Source organism: Anabrus simplex, chromosome 8 (genome assembly GCF_040414725.1).
Source record: "Anabrus simplex isolate iqAnaSimp1 chromosome 8, ASM4041472v1, whole genome shotgun sequence".
Lineage (NCBI taxonomy): Eukaryota > Metazoa > Arthropoda > Insecta > Orthoptera > Tettigoniidae > Anabrus > Anabrus simplex.
The window spans coordinates 133,340,430-133,365,677 of NC_090272.1; the positions used below are offsets into that span (position 1 = coordinate 133,340,430).

General features: G+C 39.5%; 1 protein-coding gene across 1 annotated transcript; it reads left to right on the plus strand.

Annotated features, from left to right (window-relative positions):
- Nucleotides 1-8,244: 8,244 nt before the first annotated feature.
- On the plus strand, nt 8,245-20,761 carry LOC136879208 (uncharacterized). Its single transcript, XM_068229074.1, has 3 exons — nt 8,245-8,419; nt 11,592-11,695; nt 18,514-20,761. The coding sequence occupies exons 1-3, from the start codon at nt 8,245-8,247 to the stop codon at nt 19,513-19,515; spliced, it is 1,281 nt and encodes a 426-aa protein (XP_068085175.1). The 3' UTR covers nt 19,516-20,761.
- Nucleotides 20,762-25,248: the final 4,487 nt, after the last annotated feature.

Here is a 25,248-nt window from a genome sequence, read left to right on the forward strand (position 1 = left end):
TTAAATAGTCTACGTGATCTCAGCACAAATAAGGGGAGGAATTTTTTATCTAGTATATACAAACACACTTTATTCTTATGACTTCATGCATGATATTTTACTCTTAAATATCTATATGATACTATTTTTAAATGCAATTGTAATTTCCTTTATAAAACGGACAGGCTGTCTCAGAGGCACGGCCACAATTAGAATAGCCTACGTCTTTCTGGCAGGAATGAAGTAGATAGAATTATTGGTCAAACTCACGCGCATCTTCCACTCTTTTCACCTGTGTGTACCAGCAATCATTCTCTCTACGTTCATGTCTGTTACTTCTGACATATGAATACGATATCCTAGTCGACCCAAATTTCACTCCCGTAAAGTGGGTCTGGAAACAAACGTATGTAAAGATAGCTGCCACTTCTTTGCTGTTTGGGCATATGAGTAAAAAAAAAACAAAAAAAGCCAAAATCTGCATCGTACGCGTTAAATTATTTGAAATCCAACAGGTAGGCACGAGCTCCTGGTAATCAGAGTTGCGAAGTTATGAAGCCGACCTTAACATAACCGTATGATGCTCGAAATTCTACGCACGACACAGTGCACGAAAAAAAAAACTAAATGCGCATTATCCGATAAATTCCAATCGTTACATCTTCAATAGTCAGCATGTATATCCCACGTTCAAATATACAATTCATGAAGATATATAAACCACCTAACACTGTTATTCCCTAAATAATAATAATAATAATAATAATAATAATAATAATAATAATAATAATAATAATAATAATAATGTTACTGGCTTTACGTCCCACTAACTACTTTTACGGTTTTCGGAGACGCCGAGGTGCCGGAATTTAGTCCCGCGGGAGTTCTTTTACGTGCCAGTAAATCTATCGACACAAGGCTGGCGTATTTAGGCATATTCAAATACCGCCTGACTGAGCCACTCAGCCCGGCGCTATTTATTTAGTCGATATTGCTCTGCTTGCTATCTACATGTCAGCAAAGTAAAACGAGCCAATCTTTTACATGAAAAACGACTACACGCAATCTTCGCACCAAGATGACCATTCCACAAACATGCTTTTTATGGCGAGTTGTTATAACCTGACCTAACCTAACCTAACCTAACCTCATGGCACTACAACCCTGAAGGGCCTTGGCCTACGAAGCGACCGCTGCTCAGTCCGAAGGACTGCACATTACGAAGTGTCGTGTAGTCAGCACGACGAATCCTCTTGGTCGTTATTCTTGGTTTTCTAGGCCGGGGCCATTATCTCACCGTCAGATAGCTCCTCAGTTCTAATCGCGAACGCAGAGTGGACCTCGAACCAGCCCTTAGATCCAGGTAAAATCCCTGGCCTGGCCGGGAATCGAACCCGAAGCCTCCGGGTAAGAGGCAGGCACGCTACCCCCTAGACCACGAGGCCGGCTTGTTATAACATACGTACCGCTAATATGATCAAGTCCGTAGGTTGTGCAAAGTGATGCATTGTGATACAATGCAAATGAACTCTGTACACAAAAAATCAGAGGTATTGACTTGTTGAGATGAAAGGGCCAAGCACAAGTAGCGTTCTTTCTGCGAACAAGAGTGGGTCGTCAGTGTGCATGAGTCAGTACGGTACTGGTAAGTAGAGCTGAGCAAAACGACGTGCAGACTCCTTCAAACTCATTTATAAGAGATGGGTCTAGCTCAGTATTTGAAAGCCTAGACTCGTTCAAAGATTCTGCTCGAGTAATCTGGTCAGAGTGTTTGAAAGAACAAAACTCGGAAAGACGCTAATTTACGAGGGGACCCCGCCAAGTGCAACAACACCAAGCACGATAACTGCAGTCACTTTAGTGCGGCCAGTATCCAGTATTCGGGAGATAGTGGGTTCGAACCCCACTGTCGGCAGCCTTGAATATGGTTTTCCGTGGTTTCCCATTTTCACACCAGGCAAATGATGGGGCTGTACCTTAATTAAGGCCCCACTTCCTTCCCACTTCTACCCCTTTCCTGTCCCATCGTCGCCATAAGACCTATCTGTGTCGGTGCGACGTAAAGCAACTTGTAAAAAAAAAAGGGTGTAACAACCTGATATGCCAGAAACTTCGTTCAGTGAAAGAGGGGTCGAAATAAGCGAACACATGTCTCGGCTTATCCGTAGACGCTCGACCGTTTCCGAGAAAATGACGGTCGAAGTTTCCGACTGCTTTACGTTTAGAGTATAGTAAGTTCAACCAACATGTTGGCGCAGCGGTTATCGCTAATATAAATGACTTACTATTGGCACTAACGATTCTGTCTATATTGTCGAGCTTAAGCCCAAACATATCGTTGTACTAATCCTGTATAGCAGCAACCGATATTTTTTGGATATTTTTTGGTCGGATGTAAACTGCAGGCTGCATAAAATAACCTGTTAAAGTGCTGGCGAACCACTCTGTCAATAACAGTTAGAAGAGGGAACTGGCACTAGTGACGGATGTGAGGCTAGATTCCGCAGATGCCCCTTTATAGCATTAATGTCACCCCCATTTCACAAGGTTCGTGAAGGTAACTTTCACAATGTTTTACATTACATTCTATCACTATCATTGAAAATACCACATCATAGCATGGGTGAAACGTCCAACAGTGTAGATAAGTTCACGCCGTCGACACCGGAAGAAGCATCATGTAACGACACCGACCGTTTAAGCCTACGAATGAAGATCGTTTAAACTTTGTTTTGTGTCCACACACAAGTACGGTATACAGGAACTGAACGGCCAGTGAACCCTTCACTTCACAGTTCCAAAGAAACCTCGAACCGTAAGTCCGATTTATCTACTACAAGACATAAATAAGAGTACACTTTATCTTTCCGCAGGTTATGCACTTATTGCTATGTACTGAAAAATACTCTGACCTCTCTAGACTTCTCTTTGACCCCTTCTCTTATAACAGCCAAACAAGATAATTGCCGTTACCCTGCTGGTAAGTCTTCAATATTTGGACCATCAAACGGCGCAATATCCTTGGAAATGAACACAGAACGCATAAGGAAAACAGAATTTAATAGTACAATTTACTCCCATACTTCCAGAAGGTGAGCAGGGAATAGATCAATTTGATTTCCAAAGAGACGTAGGAGCACGCGAAGCAATGCTGACGCAATTTTTATCTCAGAAAGAACGTAAGAAGAAGAGCCCATACATATGGAATTTGAAAAGAACTTGATAACGTAGATTTGTCCAACTTCTTTGCGATTCTGAAGGTGATTTGGAATCAAGAATAGATAAAGAAGGTTTATCCACAATCTGTAAAAAAATAGTTATAAGAATGGGAGGATATGAAAGGTAAGCAATTATTCAGTAACGAGGTTATATTGGAGTTTTCCTCTCTCCTTATTAATATTTATACGGAACAGAGAATACTGCGCTATTGTACTGGATATTAAGGATTCTTTGGACAGACATCAGCAATGATGTTGTTCTGGAAAGAATAAAAAAAGCACAGAAAGATTCTTTTGACATTATAATTGCGTAAACTTCAGTATGAGAAACAGGCAAAGATATTTTTTACTGCTATTGAATCTACAGGGGAAGACAAAAAGAAATAGAGAACCTGGATGAAGAACAGAGAAGACAGATTCCTAATAATGAGAGTGTGAGATGACAAACCTGAGGGAGGGGAGGTGGTGATTATTGTTTTAAGAGGATGTACAACTCAGCAACCAGCTTCTATTAACACTAATCAGAAGGAAAATGGAAGAGGTCCAACACTTCGAAAAACAAAGGAATCGGCGAATGGAATGGACGGGAAGGGCCACAAAGGGCGTGAAAATGAAAGATTCCCTAGGTTCCGCAAAACAAATACCGTCGGGTTCGGAAGAGAACAAGAGCTGACAAAGGGTGGTCGGATAGAACAGATTACGGCAAGGAGCCCCACACAAGTGGAGCAATGTCGTACTCACCCACGGGCCCCGTGGTCGCCAACCCACGCTACCAAGATGGAGCTCCTGGTCATCTTTGAAGCCGCCTCTTACGATACAAGATGAGAGAGAAGGTTAGAGCTATCAAATCAAGATGGCTGTAAGATGATGAAGGGAATTTGAAACGAGAGAAATTTGAAGAGGTGGCGAAGAGCAGCAATATACTGAGATAAGTGGCCACCATCTCACAGGAGGCCAAGATACTCAGGAGACCGCACAGAATAGGAATGCATTAGTAGAACAGGTGTTAAAGGTAAGAACAGTGGAACTGCGAAAGGACTACGAGTTTCTTCTTCTTAGGGTTTAATTTAATTTCGTGTGGCTATTTCTAGCCGAGTGCAGCCCTTGTAAGGCAGACCCTCCGATGAGGGTGGGCGGCATCTGCCATGTGTAGGTAACTGCGTGTCATTGTGGTGGAGGATAGTGTTGTGTGTGGTGTGTGAGTTGCAGGGATGTTGGGGACAACACAAACACCCAGCCCCCCCGGGCCATTGGAATTCACCAGTGAAGGTTAAAATCCCCGACCCGGCCGGGAATCGAACCCGGGACCCTCTGAACCGAAGGCCAGTACGCTGACCATTCAGCCAACGAGTCGGACTCTTCTTAGGGTACCTATCCGTCTCGGATGTTGGTGATCAGCATAGCAACACATCCTTTATCTGTAACGGATCTACAAAGTCCCTCCGAACTTGTACTGAACCATTTTCTAAAGTTCTTCAGACAATAAATTATTATTCTTCCTGGTCCTTTATTTCTTTTTTTCTTCCCCTGGAGAGTCAATAGCAGAAAAGAATACCTTTGCCTACATCTCATAGCTCTAAATACTGCAAGTTTACCGGATTTTAATGTAAAAATAATTTTTTCTCCTTTTTTACATTATTCCCAGAACAGCGTCTTTGCCGATGTCTGTCCAAGGAATCCTTAGTATCCAACGATACAACCACATTTTACAGACTTCCAGTTTCTGACTCGGGGTTTGCGTCAAGGTCCAGAACTCAACTCCGTGCAACAGTAATGGGAAGACATAACATCTCAATAGTCTTATTTTACATTCGAGGAATAGGTCGTGACACGTAAATAGCTTCAATATTCACAGAGACCCTGCCCTGTATTTTTATTCGTCATTTAATCTCTGATGACTGATCCCAATCGTCGTTTATCGATGCCCCCTGGTATTCTTCATAGCCCCTGCTATGGGCATGTTTGCACCCCTTGGGTTGATTGATTATTAACCATTAGCTGCCAAGGATGACGGTCTTTATCCTTGGAAGCAACCTTGAAAACAATAATATATTTTGTTTTGTTTATATTGAGCGACATCCTATAATTCGGACTTGTCTCGACAGTTCTGTTCATCAGTACCTGCAGGATCAACAGAGATCAAGGACAGGAAATCAAAACTCTGCAGTTTACCTAAACCTGCAGAGAATCTGGATTTGTTTTAAGGGCAGTCTTCGGGGAGTGCAACATGTTACAAAAGCAAAGTATACGAAAAATGCCGTCCAACGATCATACACTGTGATAGAGGGGATCAGGCCATTCATGACTACTAAAAGAAAATCATGAGTCTTGTAGTAATGTACAGATGTCCCAGAAAATAAAGTGCAAGGAATATTTGTTTCCCGTGTACTAGTTTCAAAAGAAAAAAAAATCATCGGTCTCGAATCGCCATTTGAAAAGCCATGACCCATTTCTAGGCAGTCTAGTAGCTCTTCTACTTTATAAGCTGCGTTAGTATCTTCATTCCTCTTCTTTCTTTTTCTTTTTGGAAATGAGTACAGTACATAGTTAATTTTAAAATAAAAAGCAAAAGAAAGCATAATTCAAATGAACAACTACACTCAATTTTTATCTTATTGCAAATATTATTTCGTCTCTTTTAAGAAGAGTTCTTAAACTGCATCACTCTTTATAAATTAACAGTTTGTTAATATAAACAAAGAAGATCCAGTAGAAAGAACTCTCAAGGCAAGACATTCTAAAAAACCTGTTGCGCATGTGTTACGACAGATTTGTCATAAACGTGATCCTTTGTAGCTCGAGTTCCGCGCGTCGAGACCACGTTGTGATTCGCACATGCGCCTAGAAAGCGCAGCCCTATACACTTGATCTCGAGAGGTGTTACGAGATACTCGAGATGTTTTTCTGCCAGCCTCGAAATTCTTAAGCGAGAAGAATTCCCGTTCCTACCCGACATAGGCAAGACATTCTAAAAAAACTGTTGCGCATGTGTTACGACAGATAATGAATGGTCAGCGTACTGGCCTTCGGTTCAGAGGGTACCGGGTTCGATTCCCGTCCGGGTCGGGGATTTTAACCTTAATTGGTTAATTCCAATGGCTCGGGGCCGTCTACTAGAAAAAGACCTGCACCAGGCCCCTCCGGAGGCCATACGCCATTATTATTATATTTTACCGATCATTTACTATGGTTAGTTGTATATAACGATTTATCTTCATCTTCGAACGTTACGAATGTCGGGTAGGAACGGGAATTCTTCTCGCTCAAGAATTTCGAGGCCGGCAGAAAAACATCTCGAGTATCTCGTAACACCTCTCGAGATCAAGTGAATAGGGCTGCGCTTTCTAGGCGCATGTGCGAATTACAACGTGGTCTCGACGCGCGGGACTCGAGCTACAAAAATTAACCAATTAAGGTTAAAATCCCCGACCCGGACGGGAATCGAACCCGGTACCCTCTGAACCGAAGGCCAGTACGCTGACCATTCAGCCAACGAGTCGGACAATGATCGGTAATATCAGGCTTGGAACAAGCAGCCTTCGAGAGAGAGAGAGAGAGAGAGAGAGAGAGAAAGAGAGATGAATAGACTACGTAAGTTGGTATGTTAAGCGTCGATCTTCTATACTTCAGGTTGCGGAGTCAGATCCTAGTGCAATCGGTTAACATTTAAGAGTGCTTCCGTAGATTTAGTAGCACCAGGGCGAATGGAAATGGCTACTGTGGCGACTGTGACTGAATCACATTTTCTGTCGCCTGCAGCGCTACTGCGGCCACGAAGGCAAGGAGCAGTGCGTTTTATCAGTGGTAGTGTGTGTGAATATCCTTCCATCTTATCCTTCCATCTTTTTTCTTTAATAGTAAGGTAAAGGTGTATTCTATCCGAAGGCAGGTTCGAACCACCGCAGAGGTGTGCCTGAGCCGGAGTTTACGTACGGTAGGGTGGCCAGTTCCTTTCCGCTCCTCCATTCCCTTACCCCACCAACAACGCGTGGCAAACCATCTAAATCTTAACCACGCCCAATATTGCTTAACTTCGGAGATCTTACGGAATCCGGTGTTTCAACAGTAAATCCACAAAATATCTGGTGTTATCTTTTCAAGATATTTTCTTACAGGAGATGTAGGATGTAACCTATAGGCTACCAGTACTATTCTTCGGCGTAAGTTTGAAATAACTACTGCATTGTGAATACGCCTACAACTTGGTATGTCCCAAGTTGCAAGTTGGATTATGGTAAAGATGCGAATGAAAAACATTTCTTTTACCACCGAAAAGGTCTGCCTTTGTGTGATGAAAATCGTTTCTGTGAACGAGATTAAAGTTGTCAAAAATAGTTACAGTTTCGTTATTACTGATGAAGAAGAGGAAATATCGAGACAGAGATTGAAACTGGATTCCACATCAGTCTCACAAATGTTTCCAAAATTTTCCGAAATGTTTATCATGGAACATCCTAGTAAAAGGATATGCATATCAACGCAATTCAACCAGATCAGACGTTCCTTCTACTCCATACTGGATTGCCCCAGTATTAGCTCTCTAGGCTCTAGCGTTGTTATGTATGTGGCAGCCCGTTTACTATTAATTATTTTTAGTTGCCGTATGGCTTTTCGTGCTGGGAGTATCCGAGGACACGTTCGGCTCGTCTGGTCCAGGTCTTTTCTACTTGACGTTCATGGGCGATCTGCGCGCCTGGATGTGGGATGATGATGATGATGATGATGGGCACATAGCCTACCCTTGTCAAATTACAATAAGGTGGTGGTGGTGATTATCATCGTAAAAGGAAGTACAACTAGGCAACCATCCTAGATCAGCTCAAGCATTAACGCACCCATCCGATGAACGAATCGCTCTGAACAGCGTTATATGCCTTTCTTCCAGACGGGAAGAAGAGGAGGCTCTGGGAAGCTCAGCAGAGGGAAAACGCATAACACACGCCCGAAATTTTTCGGCTGGGTGGCCATCACCTTTAATCGCCCACTCAGTCGGCCCAATATAAACACAAACGGGCAGACGCCTAGTTGGCAGTCGCCTACCCTCATCATGACCTACTGCCTCATCCCTGGCGTGGAACTCAACATTCCCGAAGACCATATATATGAAGACCTCCAAGCAGACAACGTTCCAGTTCTCAACGCCTTCAGACTACAGGACGGCCATACCGCAGCACCATCTACTCACGTTTTAGTCCAACTAGAAGAAGAAGAAGCCCAACGCCGTCTGTTCACCACCGGAGCAAACATCCATAATAAAACCTACGCAGTGGTGCCAACCCCCCCATGCATCCTGAACCAAATAAAAGCCGACCCTTATCACATCCCCATCATCCAGGTGCCCCCATCGCCCCTACCAACCTTACCCACAACAACAACAACAACAACTACTACCCTCACAACCGTAACTCCGTCAACTTGTACCCCCTCCCCAGACATATTCACCACCGTCACAACTTCCCACCCATCCCCAGTAATGTCATCATCCTGCCTGATATCATCATCCCAGCAGACCCCAGCCACCCCTCCACTGCAATTTCGGCCGGACGCCGCAGTCTCACCACCAGCAAACCAACAACAGACGCCCCCACCAGCCGTCTTCAGCTGCGTACTACGTGGGATATCTCCAGAAGTCACCGAGCAAGACATAATACAAGAACTACGGAAAACTGGAGTCAATGTACTTAGAGCCATAAGAATTTACAACAGCCATGGACCTACTTTCATGATGCGCCTCCAGATGTCCAGTAAAGAAGACGCCCAACACCTCATCAGTACCGGCGCACAAGTCTATGGTCGCCGCCATCGAGTAGAGCTCTCCCAATCCCCACACCTACCCCCACGAAACCGCCAACCATCGAACAATTCGCACCACCGCCCCCAGCCAACCCTCCCATGTGTTCCCCCATATCCAGAACAAACTCCATTCCCTCTCCCAACTGGACCCATCCCTCTACCTCTCCAAACATACGACCTTCTTCGCCTCCTCATTCTATCTCTCCATAACATCACCACCACCCTCCAGTTCCTAACCTCCCATAGCTACCCCGGACCCTACGTCCGACCGACTTAGGCACATCATACTCATCCTTAAGAATTGTATCACCTCATCCATCAGTCTGAATTGTAAAACTCACTAAAATATCAATAAAGTCTTATATACAAGCATTTAGACAAGACGCAAATCCTCTCCCATCTCCTACTTCTTCAAGTCCTTATCCACCTCCTTCTTCCCTCACATCTACCCAACCTGCCCGCATCTCTTGGCCAGAGAGAGGGCGACACCCTCTAGGTGGCCCGCCCCATCCCTTCAGGGTGGGGAATGAAAGCATTTGATAGATAGATTCCAGACGGCCCTCCTCGTGTGAGGAGAGGGAATGAACTAACTTATTACTCTGCTTGCTTGCTCCAGACGAACACTGTGGAGAGGTTTGGAATTGAATCCGGGCTTTTGACACGCAATCTAGTGATTAGAAATTATATACCACCACCTCTTCTATCCCGCCAGCCAACATTGTTTTCCACCAACGGCATTCGAACCGACCAACCACGGTGTCAAACCATATCGACTTGACGCTTTAACCATCATGGTCCCCACAGGCGGGCTGTTAAATTGTGTAGCATGTACATTAAAGAATTGAAAATATATATATATTTAGGTTATAAGTTATATAATCACTGTAATTGAATTTGATGTGCCGTAATTTTCGCGATGAATAATTGAAAAATCACTTCAAGTAGACATATAAATTCTGAGTTAGGTATTGATAAATTTACTGACGACCAATTTCTGCAGTTAAGTCGTTACTAACTGTAAAATATTTCTTACGCATTCTGTACTTATTTTTTCAAAGTAACGTATCCATCAGCACCAGTCGTCACACTATTTTGTTTTCTATTCGTCTTGGTAGCATGTTAGAACATCTCTCGCGCGCAGCTGTGAGCTCGCATCCGGGAGATAGTGGGTTCGAACACCACTGTCGGCAGCCCTGAAGGTGGTTTTTCGTGGTTTCCCATTTCCACACCAGCCAAATGCTGGGGGCTGTACCTTAATTAAGGCCACGGCCGCTTCCTTTCCATTCCTAGGCCTTTCCTATCCCATCGTCGCCATAAGACCTATCAGTGTCGGTGCAACATAAAGCAAACAGCAAAAAAAAGATCTCTCACCGAGCGAGTTGGGCGTGCGGCTATGAGCTTGTATCCGGGAGAAAGTGGGTTCGAATCCCACCTGAAGATGGTTTTCCGTAGTTTCCCGTTTTCACACCAGGAAAATGCTGGGGCTGTATCTTAATTAAGGCCACGGCCGCTTCCTTTCAACTCCTAGGTCTTTCCTATCCCATCGTCACCATAAGACTTACCTGTGTCGGTGCGACGTAAGCCACTAGCAAAGAAAAAAAAAATCTCTCTTTGCTGAGCGAATTGCATCACTCCAGAGTAACGCGTGACAACTAAATGACTCTATCAGGGGCTTCTCGCCAAGGCGGCTGGAGTTCGAATCCCGGCCAACGTAGGCTACGTAAGATTTAAAAAATGAAAATTCGCATCTCTGGGTTTCTTGATGTGCGTACTGGTGTACCCGGGGCTATGGTAAAACCAGCAAGCATGTAAAAATTGCAAGCTTGGTTGCTTCTTTACGTCGTTCCAACATCTCTTCAAGTCGTTAAAAGTTTGAAGGATGTTAATTACTGTAATTATTAATATTATTAAATGAGAGTAGAGGAGAGTAATCATCAGCATTCAAGATCAAACACGATCTAATATCATTCGTTTTCTTAATATTGCTCCCTTCCAACAGGTCGGAGAATGTTGTACTGTGTCATGATCAACTAGAACTAGAAGGTTCAAGCACCTTGATTGACTAAGCTATGTATGTTGTTTTGAAGGTCGTGGAATTAGACAAATGACTATTCTCTGCAGTGACAGCACAATCCATGGTAAATATAAACAAGTAATTGAGTTAACTGGTAAACAATGTGGGAAAGAAATCTTGAATCTGTTGAGATATACGTAACGTGTACTTGCTGGGCTAAATAAAACGTATAAATACTTTTAAATAAACAACTAATGTTGTGAAAAATTTGATGTTTATGGAGATATGTTATTTGTGAAATACACCTTCGGCTTGGAAATAGAAAAGGAAGAGGCAGACACATAAAATATTTCTCAAGGTGTAAAAAAGAAAAGATACAGAGAATGCATTTTCAGGTAAAATAGCTTGCTAATTTATGGAGGAGAATCTGTAACATCGGCTGCCATTCACTAGCAAAGCAGTGAGCCATTAATACGCTGTGGAAATTGAACGACATTCAGGATATCAACGCTATCACGCTAATGCTTAATAATTACTAAGAGGAAAATCATACTACGAGAAATACATTTTGTTTTCTCTCCTTTCAGATTCGAAGACGGAGCTGCACCCAAATGAAGAGCCACACGAACACCCTGAACTTACACAAGCCATTCTTCCTACCCACAGTTGGGCGCAAAGAGAAGACACAGAGGTTTGTAAAGGGTACTTCGTTTTTATCTTAGGTTAGTTATTCAAAGCCGAAAATACACTTCGCTAAAAATGAAGCCATACTTTCCAGTGTCGACTCAGTTAACGTAACTTTAAATTCCTCACATCATTGAACAAAGAATAAAAAAGCGCGCTTTGTTTAATAGTGTGATTTTATTATTTGTTTGATAATGCTGTTCTTTTTATATGTACGTTATACGATTGTAGTTGTTACCGGTATATTTAGTGTTTGAAAGACTGGATAACTTAAAGTTACATTATACGAAAATACACTGTCCAAAAGAATTAGCAGAACGTGTTTCTGAATTTATGCCATATTGCATAGAACAAGAATTGACAGCTAACAATGCTACCTGATATACCTGTATTCTTTACAAATAAATTACGTAAAAAAACATTATTTTGTTTTCATTCATTGTTACGAAACAGCTTAAATGTGTCAACAAGAAAGATGAGAATAGCCGCTCATCCGAGTTTGAGAGCTTTAGTATATACTGCTAATAATAAGAGTTGGTGTGTGACATTTCTTAGAGGGAGGTCCGTTTACTGCCTGCCGAGGCGGAATAAAGGGAGTGGCTGTGTGGTTGCCATGGAAACGAGGGTGGGGCGACTGCGGTTGCCATGGAGATAAAAACTTCAGGGCAGCTTGTCTTGCTGGGAGTTGCCAAACCTGTCACTGTCACTGATAAGAACCTGATTGTTTATATAAGAGTAATCGCAAATGGGATGACACCGCCTGGCCAGGTAGTCTACAACAGATCACAGCGGTCAGAATGAAGGAGGGAACAAGTGAGCCGGAAGCAAGGGGTAAGAGCATGTAGAAAGGAATGCTGGAATGTGGCAACATCGTTAAATGGCACGTGCAGTGCTCCTCCCTCCAACCTTACCTGTCAGATGCCAACTTTAGTTAAGTCTAGTATAGTGTATGCCCTCCGTAAGCATTTAACACAGCCTGACACCTACGCGGTATACTCCGTACAAATCTGCGGAGGTGACTGGGGTATCCGTTGTCCACTCTTCAGTGAGAGCCTGTGAGAGTTCCTTGAGAGTCTGTAGAGCAACAGGACGACCACGAACACGTCTATCGAGCATGCCCCACTCGTGTTCAATGGGATTCAGGTCTGGATTCCATTACTTGAATGTGAAATATCCTTGTCCGTTACATACGCCCTGGCATTGTCGTGCATGAGAAGGAATTTAGGACCAACACCGCATGAAGTAACCACCACATGGTATAACAAGATCTGATGGATATACTCTCTGGCGGTAGGGCGACAGTGACAACGCCAACAAGATCTGTATGGCTGTTGACATTAATGCCATTACTACACCATCACAGAACCTTGTCCGTATCTGTCCACTCTCTCAGCATTTGTCATGAAGTGAAAATGGGAAACCACAGGAAACCACTCTCAGTATAGCCAACAGTGGGTTTTGAACCCACACATCTCCAAAATGCTGAGCTTGGCTCCATAGCCGTACTGCGTAAATATGTATGACCACTCTGCTTGGTGTAACTACTACAGTATTTCTTTATAGACGTGATAAACTTCATTGAATATTTCAATGCCTTGGTTTCGATTATCTATGAAATTTTCAAGTGTTGAGATGATGTGTCCTTCTCACAGATACAATTTTATTTTTAAAATCGTTTACATTTACTTTAGAAAATCAAATCCACTTTACATATTAAAAAGTTAAATGTCATATTTTGCCTTGTTCTCATGACCAGACAAATCTATTAGTACCATGAACACATCAATTGATTTTTTTAAAACCTATTTTTACCAGTGGTTTAAATTCGGACTTGTTAACCTAGAGATTCAGATGTCTATACGTTTCCAAGAGTCTTCCTGTTTAGGAAGCTGTAAGTCTCTCTTTTGTACATATTGCATTAGCCTACAACTTACCAATCATGCTTAGTAATTAGGTACACCCCAGCATTTGCCTGGTGTAAAAATGAGAAACCATGGAAAACAATCTTCAGGGCTGCTGATGGTGGGATTTAAACCCACCATCTCCCTTGGTTTTTATTTTTCTGACAAAGTGTTTATTTGTACACTACCCTCACTACTGCTCCTTAATTTCAATAACCACAACAGTTATCTGGTATTTCAATTGGAGGGTCTGATACCAAAGTGAACCAACTACAAAAGTGGAATTTATCTGTTCCCTTTAGATACACAGAATTGCAGAAGGAATAGAGCACAGACATCTCTGCAAATTTAAAGGTACAGTAACAAAATGAATGTACAGATTATGTATGTATGTATATATGAAGAAAACTTTTCAAATATAATTTCTTCATTCTTCAAAATTAATTTAAAATATGATGATGAGAAATATTAAATATATAGTTGGTTTACTCTGGCATCAGGCTCTCCAATTATGAACACAAAAAAACCTTCATTTCTCCAAAAATATAATCATATAAACTTAAACATATAAAATAAAAAATATATATTTCACTTTCATCGAAGTATCCTCCCTTGGATTAAATGATTGCCTCACAAATTCGAGGCATGCTGTTTATCAGTTCTTGTATGTATTTTGGATTTATTCCAAACATGCTTAACAACATTTCAGAGATGTTCCTTGCTTGATATACGTACTTCCCAGATATGTCTGTCCTCTTCATCCTAGACCATTTCAATGGGATTACAATAGGGGCTTTGGGACGGCCAACCCATCTTTCAGAACCTTCTGTTTTTCTTTGGATGCAATATACTTCATACAATAAGCAAACTAATGTTTTGGGCTGTTATATTGCTGCAAGGTAAACATTTCTCTATTAGGTGCAAGTCACATACTACTGTATGATACTGAGATATGTCGTATGTCTTCTGGTCCGTATGTTCTTCTATTTCCACTCTATGTCCAGCAAAGCATCCCAAAATCACAATAGAAACCCCACCATGTTTAACTATAGGTACGATGCTCTGCTAGGCCATACTTCCTCCTTCACATTGGTGAACAAATATCCTCCTCCTCGCATCGAAGAGTTAAAACTTTGATTCATCAGTGAAAAAAGGTTTTCTTACAATTACGGTGTTTACCAGCCCATTCGAGTCTCTTCTTTTTACTTATCGACTTCATAAAGGGTTTCCTAGCTGCCAAACATTCTTTCAAGCCAGCTTCAGACAGTCTACTTTTTACTATTGCTCTAATTTACACTAATTATCCACGTATTTATAGCTCAGTTTCAGTAGCGTAGCCAGGATCGGCTGATTGGGGGGTTATAGTTACAAAATGCTGACAGAACATAGGTGCGTGTGTGGTGCGCGCATGCATGACTTGTCATTATAAGGATACTGATACAAGTGAATTATGTTGATATTCAGATTGCAGTATACTACAAAATCTTACATTAAAATACAGAACAAGAACAATATGAGCAAGGTCCACAGTTTTATAGTGAATTGTATGTTCAGTTTACAATCTAAAATAAATTTTTTGAGGCTTCTCAGAAAATAGATTCAAAAGATCTATTGTTTTTACAATTATGTCTCTGAATGTGTTTAGTTTCTTGTTGGTTTCTGTTTATTTTCTTTTTCGTAAAAATTCCTTGGGAAGGCGGGGGGGGGGGCGTCTAACCCACAGTAACAACCCCACCCCTCCCATGCTCAGTTTTGAACAAATTTCTCTTAGTAGTTATTCTGATGAATTTATCATCACTTTTAGTTGTTTTATGAGGTTGTCTTTACCATCGTAAATCCTTATTGCTGCCTGTTGTCTACTGGTGGTGAAGAGTGTGTTGTACTTCCCCAATATACCCACCACATTGTTTTCCAATTTGACAAATTGATAAACCTGCTTCTCTTGAGTGCTACAATTGCAGCATGTTTTTCTATGGATATTTCCACTCTCATAGCTAAACTAACGATGCAGACCCTAAGAGACTGAAATGCATTTAACAAAGTAGAATGCATCTTAGCAATGTTTGATGTTCACCTCAAAACACTACAGGGAACAACAGAGTTGTATCAAATGTGCCTTCAGGCTTCAACTAGGTAATCAAACATACCAGTTTAGGTTAGTATTGTTTATGTACACAACAGTGATGGGAATATCGAATGTTTTAAACTATCGGTAGACTACCAATTGTGAAGCGTGACTATCGAATGAAAACATTCTATAGTTTTCATTTGATTTGAAATCTCTTATAAAGTAGTATTATATGTTTTGTTCAGCAGTAGTACTAGTAACTAGTAATAAGTCATTTTGCTAGTGACTACAAAGATGGAATGTTGAAATGTGGATTGTTGTATTATACTACCGATTTTTATAGTGTGTTTATTTTGTTGGCAGTGATATAAGCAGAAATATAGCAGTAACCAATATTACACAATGTTCCAGTGAAGTGATTGGAAAATGAAATATGTTTATCTATGAAATAAGATAAAATGTCCTGATGAAGTAATTGTGGTCATTATGTTTCATTTCAAATAAAATGCATTTTTGTGTCCCTAACCACAAGTTAATGATTGTAAGATCGTCCGTTCATTAAATAACAAATGTTAGGTAATTTCAGATGAAGGTTAGGTTTATACCTTATTGTAATGACACCCCATATTAAAGTAATGTGAATACAGCAAACTAAACTAAATGAAAAACAACATATTTTCCTAGGACCAAGTAGGCCTAATAGTGCATATAGTAATATAAAAATAATTCCATTCATTTAAAGTTTTTATAAAAGCTATAACATGATTATCTACTGATAAAGTGCACAAAAATAAAATTGCATTTATCATCATACAACTTTGAGTCAGATATCTATTCTTTCACAATAAATGAGCCAAGTGAGGTGGAAATAAATCCGAAAATATTATTCGCTTTATTAGTTTATGTTTACATCACAATTCGTGCCAGTCAAGGGGTTCATGCCAAAGAGCATAGAGTCCACTATCAACTCTGACTTCACTCCATAACAAAAGAGGAGGCCGATTTCAGTGGTGACAAGTGGAAACAACTGGAATTTGTGAACCAAATTAAAAAACAAATGCAAACGGAAACAATCGGTTGTAATGGTAGTTACAATATAATTATTAAATTAATGTAGTAATGGTCCATCCTTCAATACTATAATATTCTTAATTACATTAATTAGGGACTGGTTTTGGCCGGGGCTGGTCATGTTCAGCCTTAATATAAAACATCTAATAACTAAACAAATGTACATGCACACAATTGATATAAAACAAATGAAACAAATATATACAAATTGACATTAAAAACTGGGATGAAATTATGATTAAATTTGAAAATAAACTAGGACCTAACATCTTGAGTATGTTCATCATTGAGACTATTTCAAGTATTAATTTATATACACAGAACTGTTAGTTCTAATACTGCTGTTCATTAATAATTCAATAGTAAATGGGAACTGGTAAATGTTGATCCCGTAGTTCATCACCAAATCTATCTGAGTGATGTAAGCCATATATAATCCCTTGGACACCGCTGTAAATAACCAATAGCTAACGGAGAACTGTTAGATGTTGTTTCATCATCAATCAAAGTAATAAAATGAGATGCTCTCGTGGTGCTTGTTACATCATGCTGAAATGTTGTTGGACATTGTCAGGACGGTACATGAAGGTGTGGTTAACACAGATACATTGTGTCTGGTATAAAATTTGCAATTCACTGTGGTGCCCATGAAGTTGTGGAAAAAGGATGGCTGTTGAGAAAAGGTGCGTGAATATTATGAAAAACTGAATTATGACTTGTTGGTTTGACATTACTGAAAATGGGAATTAGAAGGTCTAAAAGGATATTTGGCTTTTCTGAAATTTCATTAAGATTATGATTTGGGTTGAAATATTGATCTAAATGTATGAAGCAGCTTTCGGTAATGTTAAGGAGGGGTCCTTTGTTGATGATTTTGAGAATTTCCATATCTTGTATTATGTCTGTGAATTTGTGCTTATAGTCATGCATATGTTGTCCTACAGCTGAAAATTTATAGTATTTCAGGGCATTGACGTGTTCAGAGTACCTTATGTAACGGTAGTTGATGACTATAGAATAATTCGGTATTTTTCATTCAATAGTCCCGTCACTAGTACACAATATTATTATGTTTTGTATAACATTCCATCTAGATGAAAACAAGACACAAAAACCTGATACACATTTTACTACTCCTTTACTTGCTCAACCATAACCAGCAGTTTTGTACTGAATTTACAGAGTGTTTTCTTAATTTTCATCAGAATATATTTTTCAGGACTTGATAGGTTTTGATCCTGTATGTCAAATACAGTAGGTAGTTCTAAAATAACATCTTCTGGAGATCTTTTAATACATTTTCTCTAGAGACATTCTGAGAAATTCAGGAAGTCATTTTTTGTTTTATATATTATAAAAAAAGGAAACTGCAAATTTGCAGCAGCATTTCTGCACCAGAAGGATAAACATTACACCTATTTCAGGCATACTCGAAGATGCATGTAGGTTTCATATTTTCTGCCTGTAGGTCAAACAACTGCATCATTATCTTCCTCCTTTGGTTGCTCATTTAGAACTTCAGCCATTTTTCAACTGTTGGTGCAGTCAGATTCTGTAGCATTAGCCAGTGTAATTGTGTACTTCTTGGCACTGAGACTGGATACTAATGTGTAAATAAGTAGCAAGTGAGAAGGATGTCTGTTTTAAGCTACTGAAATAGGGAAATTAGACTTGCCTTAAAAATTAAAATGACAAACCTTTCATTAAAGTATATCTTGAAAGCAATGAAGTCTAATAATTTGAAGCACAATATCTATAAACTACATCTCTCTGCTTCTGTTGCAGGAATCTTCAGTGTTGGACCCCTCAGAGGAAGAGCTACAGGGTGAGAAAGTTAGCACTCGCACACAAAGGCAAGAACCTGCCAACAATACAGCGGTCATTCCTCCCGGCCATGATACTGCTGACGATTATGATGACAGTGACATGTTCCTGGAGGACAAGAAAGATGAAGAAGATACCGCCACCATGGGCCAACATTTCTTCCCATCATTTACACCCTTATTTCCTCCTTCTCCACCAATAGGTCATTCACGCCCTCAGCTTCTATTTCAGGAACCTGCCCACAGCCATCGACCTGCACTACTTCGTCCACAGCACAATGGTTTCCAGCCGGTCAACTTTGGTACAGCCAAGTTCTTACCAGCACCTGCAGCAGCTGAGAACACTGGCACCACTAATAATCTTCTCGGTTCAGGGAATTTTGGAGTAATCCGTGGTGGCACATTTTATAGCGAGGATGAGCAGAGTGAAATCAATGAGTATGGTAGTGGTGAAAGTCACCATGTCTATAGTCCCTTCTATCACAACAATAATGGTCATGGCAGACCTGCATTCTATGGTAATGGTGGAGCTAGCAATCCTCGGCCACAGCATCATCGTGGAAATGATTTCTTTGCTAATTTCAGGGATTTTGCTGAAATAAACACTCCAGCAAAACAATCATATTCTGAGTTCTATGTAGTGTATGTAAATAAAAATGCTACAGGCCATGAGGATTCTGAACCAAAAAGGTTTGTTTTAGGAGAAAAGAAACCCAAAAATATTATTGAACAGCTATCCTTACTTGACCAAGAAGATAAAGCACATGTAGAGCCCAAAACAAACTCACTTTTAACAGTATCCAACAATGATAAACTGACAAAAAAATCAGCCATTTCAGCCGGTAAACTCAAGCTTGCTCAAATGAAACAGGAAAAGATTAACAAAGAAAAGAACAAGAAGATGAGTTCAGTGGGAACTGCAGCTCAAAAGGATTTACACGAACCACTGTTAGCTTTGAGTTGAAGTGTTTCTGAGATGAAAACTATTTTCATCCACCTGACTCACAGCAGCAAGAATGCGCCTGCCAAATAATGTTGTACATATGTAACGGTTAGTGAAATTGGAGACAGAGGTTTGGTATAATCTTGCCCAGTTATAAATTATGTTCAGCCATGTACCTGATGAAAAGCAGAGCAGCATTAGTAGTTGTTTTCCATGGACAATGAGTGTGTTTGAAGTAGGGGAGGGGTAATGAGCAAAATTAATAATGCACAAAAGAAAAACAAATCTGGAAATAAAAAATAAGAATATTGTGTACACTATTATCCCACCCTACAATGATGAACTTTTAAGACTTTAAAGAGCAAGAGTGATGTGAAATTATCTACTCATACCACTATTGCTATCATGAAGCATTTCAATAGGATGTAGGATTGATTGAAGACATTACCTTATACTGTAAGATAGAAAGAACCAGTGTTATAGAGATGAAGTAAGATTCACTTATAACACAAGTTCTGCAGAACAATGAGGCTATTATACTGCAACACACCTAGTGTTATAAATAAAAGCTTCTGGAATTTCTTAACCAGAAACTCCTTAAGAGAAATGTTAACCATTTAATATTCAAATTCTTTTGCACTTAGTTTCTAAGTATAGTAGTTTTTACCAAAGGTGGTAAAAACACAATACATTAACTCACTCAGCCATACTTTTGTTACATGACCACGTATATGAAATACAGTAGTTTTATAAATATGACTACCAAAGTTTGGTGAGGAAGCAACTCAGAACTCCAGTGGATATCTATCTGTTGAATTTATGCTGAAGATGCATTGAAATCCATGTAAAAATATTCATTAAGTAAAATGTGAATACAAAATTAGCTTGAAATTAACAAACTTCCAGTTTATAAAGGACAAGCAGATAAGCCTGGAAAAGCTTAATGCAAACAACCACATTCAACATGTTAAGCTACAGATACAGATTTACATTCTAAGTTAAAATGGATAGTAGGTATGGTTGTTATCTTGAATACAGGGTCCTGACAGTCCATATAAATGGATGGAGGTAAAGACTGATCAATATGTTAAGCTAGAGATCCAGATTTCAACAAGTTCCCAAGAGTCTTCCTGTTCAGGAAGTCACAAATCTCTCTTTTGTACATGTTGCATTAGCCTTCAGTTTACCCACTGTGGTTATTAGATTGTCATTTCATTAGGAAGGCTAGGAATATCTTCACTCGTGAGGTTCCAGTACTTATGTATGTGCAAACTGTAATGTCTGTAATGCATTTATGTATAAATTGTTATTAAAGATTGCTATGTCTTTACTCATTCATCTCATGAATATATGTAAATGAAATTATGTTTATAAAGGCTAGTACACACTTAGCGACAAAGTCGCGGGACATTGTATGGGGACAGTTGCGAGACACTGTCCCTAGACTGTTGCGATACAATGTCCTGTGTCCACATCTATAGAGCCAGTTGCACCACAGGAATCGGCGCGAAATGGCGCAAGAAATTGCTTTATGTGCTTTTAATGTTGTGAATCTTTTTCTCCATCTCGTGAATGGACATAGTGAAGTTTTCAGCCAGAGACTCCATTGCTTCCCTCCTTTTGTCTCTGTTTTTATACTCGGTAGACATAACATCCCAAAGACAAGGGAGGGTGTGTAAATTCTCAATGATTTTTAAGAGTAGTTTCCATCGCAAAACCACAGAACACAAAACACAACACCAACATGTGGTGGCTATCTGCACACTGGCATCGGCGTGTCCCGGGACTTTGTCTCGCAACACATCCAGACTACATCATGTTGCGCAACATTTGTATCATGTATCCCATTTCGAATGGGAGACGTGCGACATGCAACTTTTGTATCGCGACAGTCCCATACACGGAAAAAATGTCGCAGGACATCCCTGGCACTTGTCGCGATACACGTGTTCCGCAACTTTGTCGCTTGGTGTGTACTAGCCTTAATAGGCCTATTGCATGTGTAATTATTGGGATCTAAGATTGAAAGAGGTAACTTGATAGAAGATATTTCAGAGTTTAGGAAAACAAACCTACAAATACTCTACACTGGTGATAGCAGCAGAACATTGCCATGATCCAGGTTCAAACCAGTTGACTCAACTTTCTTGATCTTTTCATACTAAGCAAGGAGTACAAGTATGTCTTAAATAAATACAAAGACATTTCACTAAACATTTCCTTTTCCAAACTCCCTTGTATCGCTATCCTGAGATTTACTAAGAATAAAGACATAAAAAAGAAGAAGAAAAAAAAATAGGAAATCAGTTTTTATGAACATATATGAATCATTCTAGCTTAGGACCAATATACAACCTATGCAAAAAAAAAAAAAAAAAAAAAAGAGGGGGGGAAGGGGGGGGGGAGTATGTAAGAAGGGAGAGAAAATGACAGTTTATTTCATAATACAAAGATTATCATTTGATATGGCTACTATTTATTTTGGTGATGTAGCAGTACCACCGTTTACCTCCAGTAAGTGAAAATCCTCTGTAACAGCCCCTATATCTACCATATACTGTACAAACAAACAAGCAAGCAAGCAAGCAAGCAAGCAAACAAACAAACAAACAAAAAATATAACCAGCAAGGATTACATCCTTACATGCCCAAAATTTAATCAGATCTGCCAGATTGAGAATTTTTCACAAGTTTATACAGATGTCAGAATAATGGAATAAATCCAATGATAAGTCATTGATAACATTAGTATTATAGAAGTACTTAATACTCTTATTCTTTTTAACCTGATCTTGCCCCATACAAATCAACTTTAAATGATAGTATTTTAATTCTGAAGATCATCTTAGTTTGAGACTCTTAAAAATATTCATGAAAAATTAATGTTTATTCAGGAGTCTGGTTACTTTCCAGGATAAGCCTGCTTATAAAAGGAGGCAGCAAAAGTACAGCAGTGCAATAGGTAGTTAAATCTTGGATCTTCTAATTCATTTTTGAATAACAGAGGTTCAACTCTCCATTCTTACCATAAGCAGTACCAGCATAACTGAAGAACTAGAGGAATTCTTCATTGTTCAGAGCAAGAGTACAAGAGAAGCGATGAAGAAAAACTGATGATTCTCAGGAGAATTGAGAAAAATCATTGGACCTGTGCAGAACGGGAATGGTTCAGGGAGCAAGAAGTGTATGAATTGTTGAATGAACCCAACATTATTCAAAGAAATGACATCTAGAAGACTGTGGTAAGTTGGACGTGTGGCCTGTTTGTCGCATGTATTCCAACCGGACTAAAGCAGTCGTGATAAGACCTGAAGGAAATTGTCCACTCATTAGATCCAGACAGCAATGGGAAGACTGACTGCTTGAAGACCTTCAGCAACTTGAGATCTGTGAAAATTGGATTCAATCTGCACAAAATTGCAGTAACTGGAAGCAGATTGTGAGGTTTGTTTATGATCTTTGGGGTCTTTGATTGCTGGTTAAATTTAAAATTAGAGCATTGCTAAATAATTACATTTAGCTTTGAGCGTTTTGCTCATGTTACTCATACTTTTCCTAAAGACTACAGTAACTGTCCAAAACCACCCAGGGAGGTCAGTAATCTGATTTAATCTCTTAAAACACTCAATCTCACCACTTACATCACTAAATTCATCAAGGTCAATATTACTGGGGAAAAAATTCTGCTCCCTTATAAAAGCCCTCCAGTCAACTTTTATTCTCTTCTGACCTGAAGAACAGTTATCTTTGCAACTGTGCTCACTTTCATATAGTCACATGTATTCCCAACCCACAAATAATTCTCCCTGTGTTCTGTATTCTTCCTTCAATTTTCTCAAGATCAGTAAGAATTTTTATTTATTAACCTGGGAAGGACTTGCAATACCATATGGTACCAGCATGCACTACTAATGATTTTATCTTATTTATCTAAAAAAAGGAGTGCCATAATTATGTCAGCATTACACATCAAATGAAAGACAGTACCTTTTAAGAATCATTCAGTACGTTTATTCAACAGTGCCCTGAATTGGCATGTTCTTTATATGAAGCGACTGTGGCTGCTTGTCTGAGGCATATAGCATTGTTGATTATACAAGAAAGTATACACAAACTTTTCAACACAATGAATGTGCTTGTAATGGATGAAAGGAATGTCAGAAATACCAATGAATTCTGTAACTTCCCCCACAACTCTCTCAGAAACAACATTTTAAGTTAAAATTATACCTCTTCTAAATCATTAAGAACAAAACAAAAACATCCAATTTTAATTACTTATTTAATTCCATTCATTACACATTTCAATAGCTGATAACAACAAACTGTCATATACCTTCAAAATATTTAAGAAATAAAAAATAAATCAGGTTACAGATTTTTCCTAGAATTTGGATTAGCAAATCTAAAGTATTTAGTTTAATTAACTAATGTATCATTAAAATAGCTGAAAAAGACAATACAATCTTAGTAACACATTTTCATGATATTTTAGAAACAAACACTTTTAAATGATAGGTTGTACCTTTCAGCTTAACAAATAAATCAATTATTTATGAAAAATGTGTTTTTATGGTGATGTCTTTCACACAGCACATTTATTTTGCATTCTTCACTCTTGTCATTACAGAAAATCCTCTTTCAGCAGTGCACTTCATGATCAGTAAGGTGAGAAAGATCCATAAGTGTATTTGCAAGCTAGGAAATGTGGTGCCCAAATTGTTCTGTTTAATGTATGTAAACATATGTAGTATCCATTGTAACCCTTCCAAATGAGTAAAACCCTTGAAGTAGCAAAGTTTGTTAGGGAAATCCCCATTAACATCTCTTCATAAAACTGAGTCAAATTTGTAGTTGCTTTTGTTATCGCTTCATCGGAACTTTCTGATGGCAGAAGTGTCAATATTTCAAATCAATCCACCAAAGCATTATGCGACTGTCTCCTCTTGACAAGTTTGCTAGTAGGGAATCAATTGTTGTATAGTATGCTGAATGCTGTCCTTTCATTAAGGTCTCTTTCAACTAGAACTCCAAGGCTTCATTTGCAAATACCTTCTGTCTTCTAATCCAGTTTTAAGAGGGTGTTTTGCACTGTAAAATGCCCATAGGTGTTTTTTCATATGTGTGAAACTCTTCCTCTTTTATACAAGTTTACAATGTTTGTAGCTGTTTGGTACCTCCATAAGACAGAGTGTTTTTTCAAGTTGTTATTACAGTCATTTATCAAGACGTTCCAAAATTCATTTTCAAAAATGGTGATCAAGTGATTTAGAAATTTTGAAATTCCAATTCAAGGTCTTCAACTTTCAACCTGGAAGGAGGGTTAACACCTGGGTCTTGGACCAGGTGCCCTTGGTATTTGTCCAGTCTGCCCATTTAGAGCACAGGGTCTGATGGTACCACACTCCTTACTAGTAGCATTTCACGTTGTTCTGTATTTCCTAATTTTTTATACTAATAAGTGGATTATTACAAATGTTAGGTTTCATAAATGTATGAGTAAGACCTATATAGATTTTTATTGCATATTTTAAGGGCTGGGATACAGTGTGTTCAGAAATTCAAGCATAGTAACTTGGTAATTTGCTCCCCTCTCCAGTGGCCTCATCTTAGAGGAGGTATTACATGCACTGGAAGAGGACAACAAAACCATGAGGAACGTGTACACAGTCATTGGATGCGGCTGTATACTCTCCAAGAACTCTGCAGAGAAGAATGAAGGGGGTTTAGTGGATAATCTTACACAATGACAGC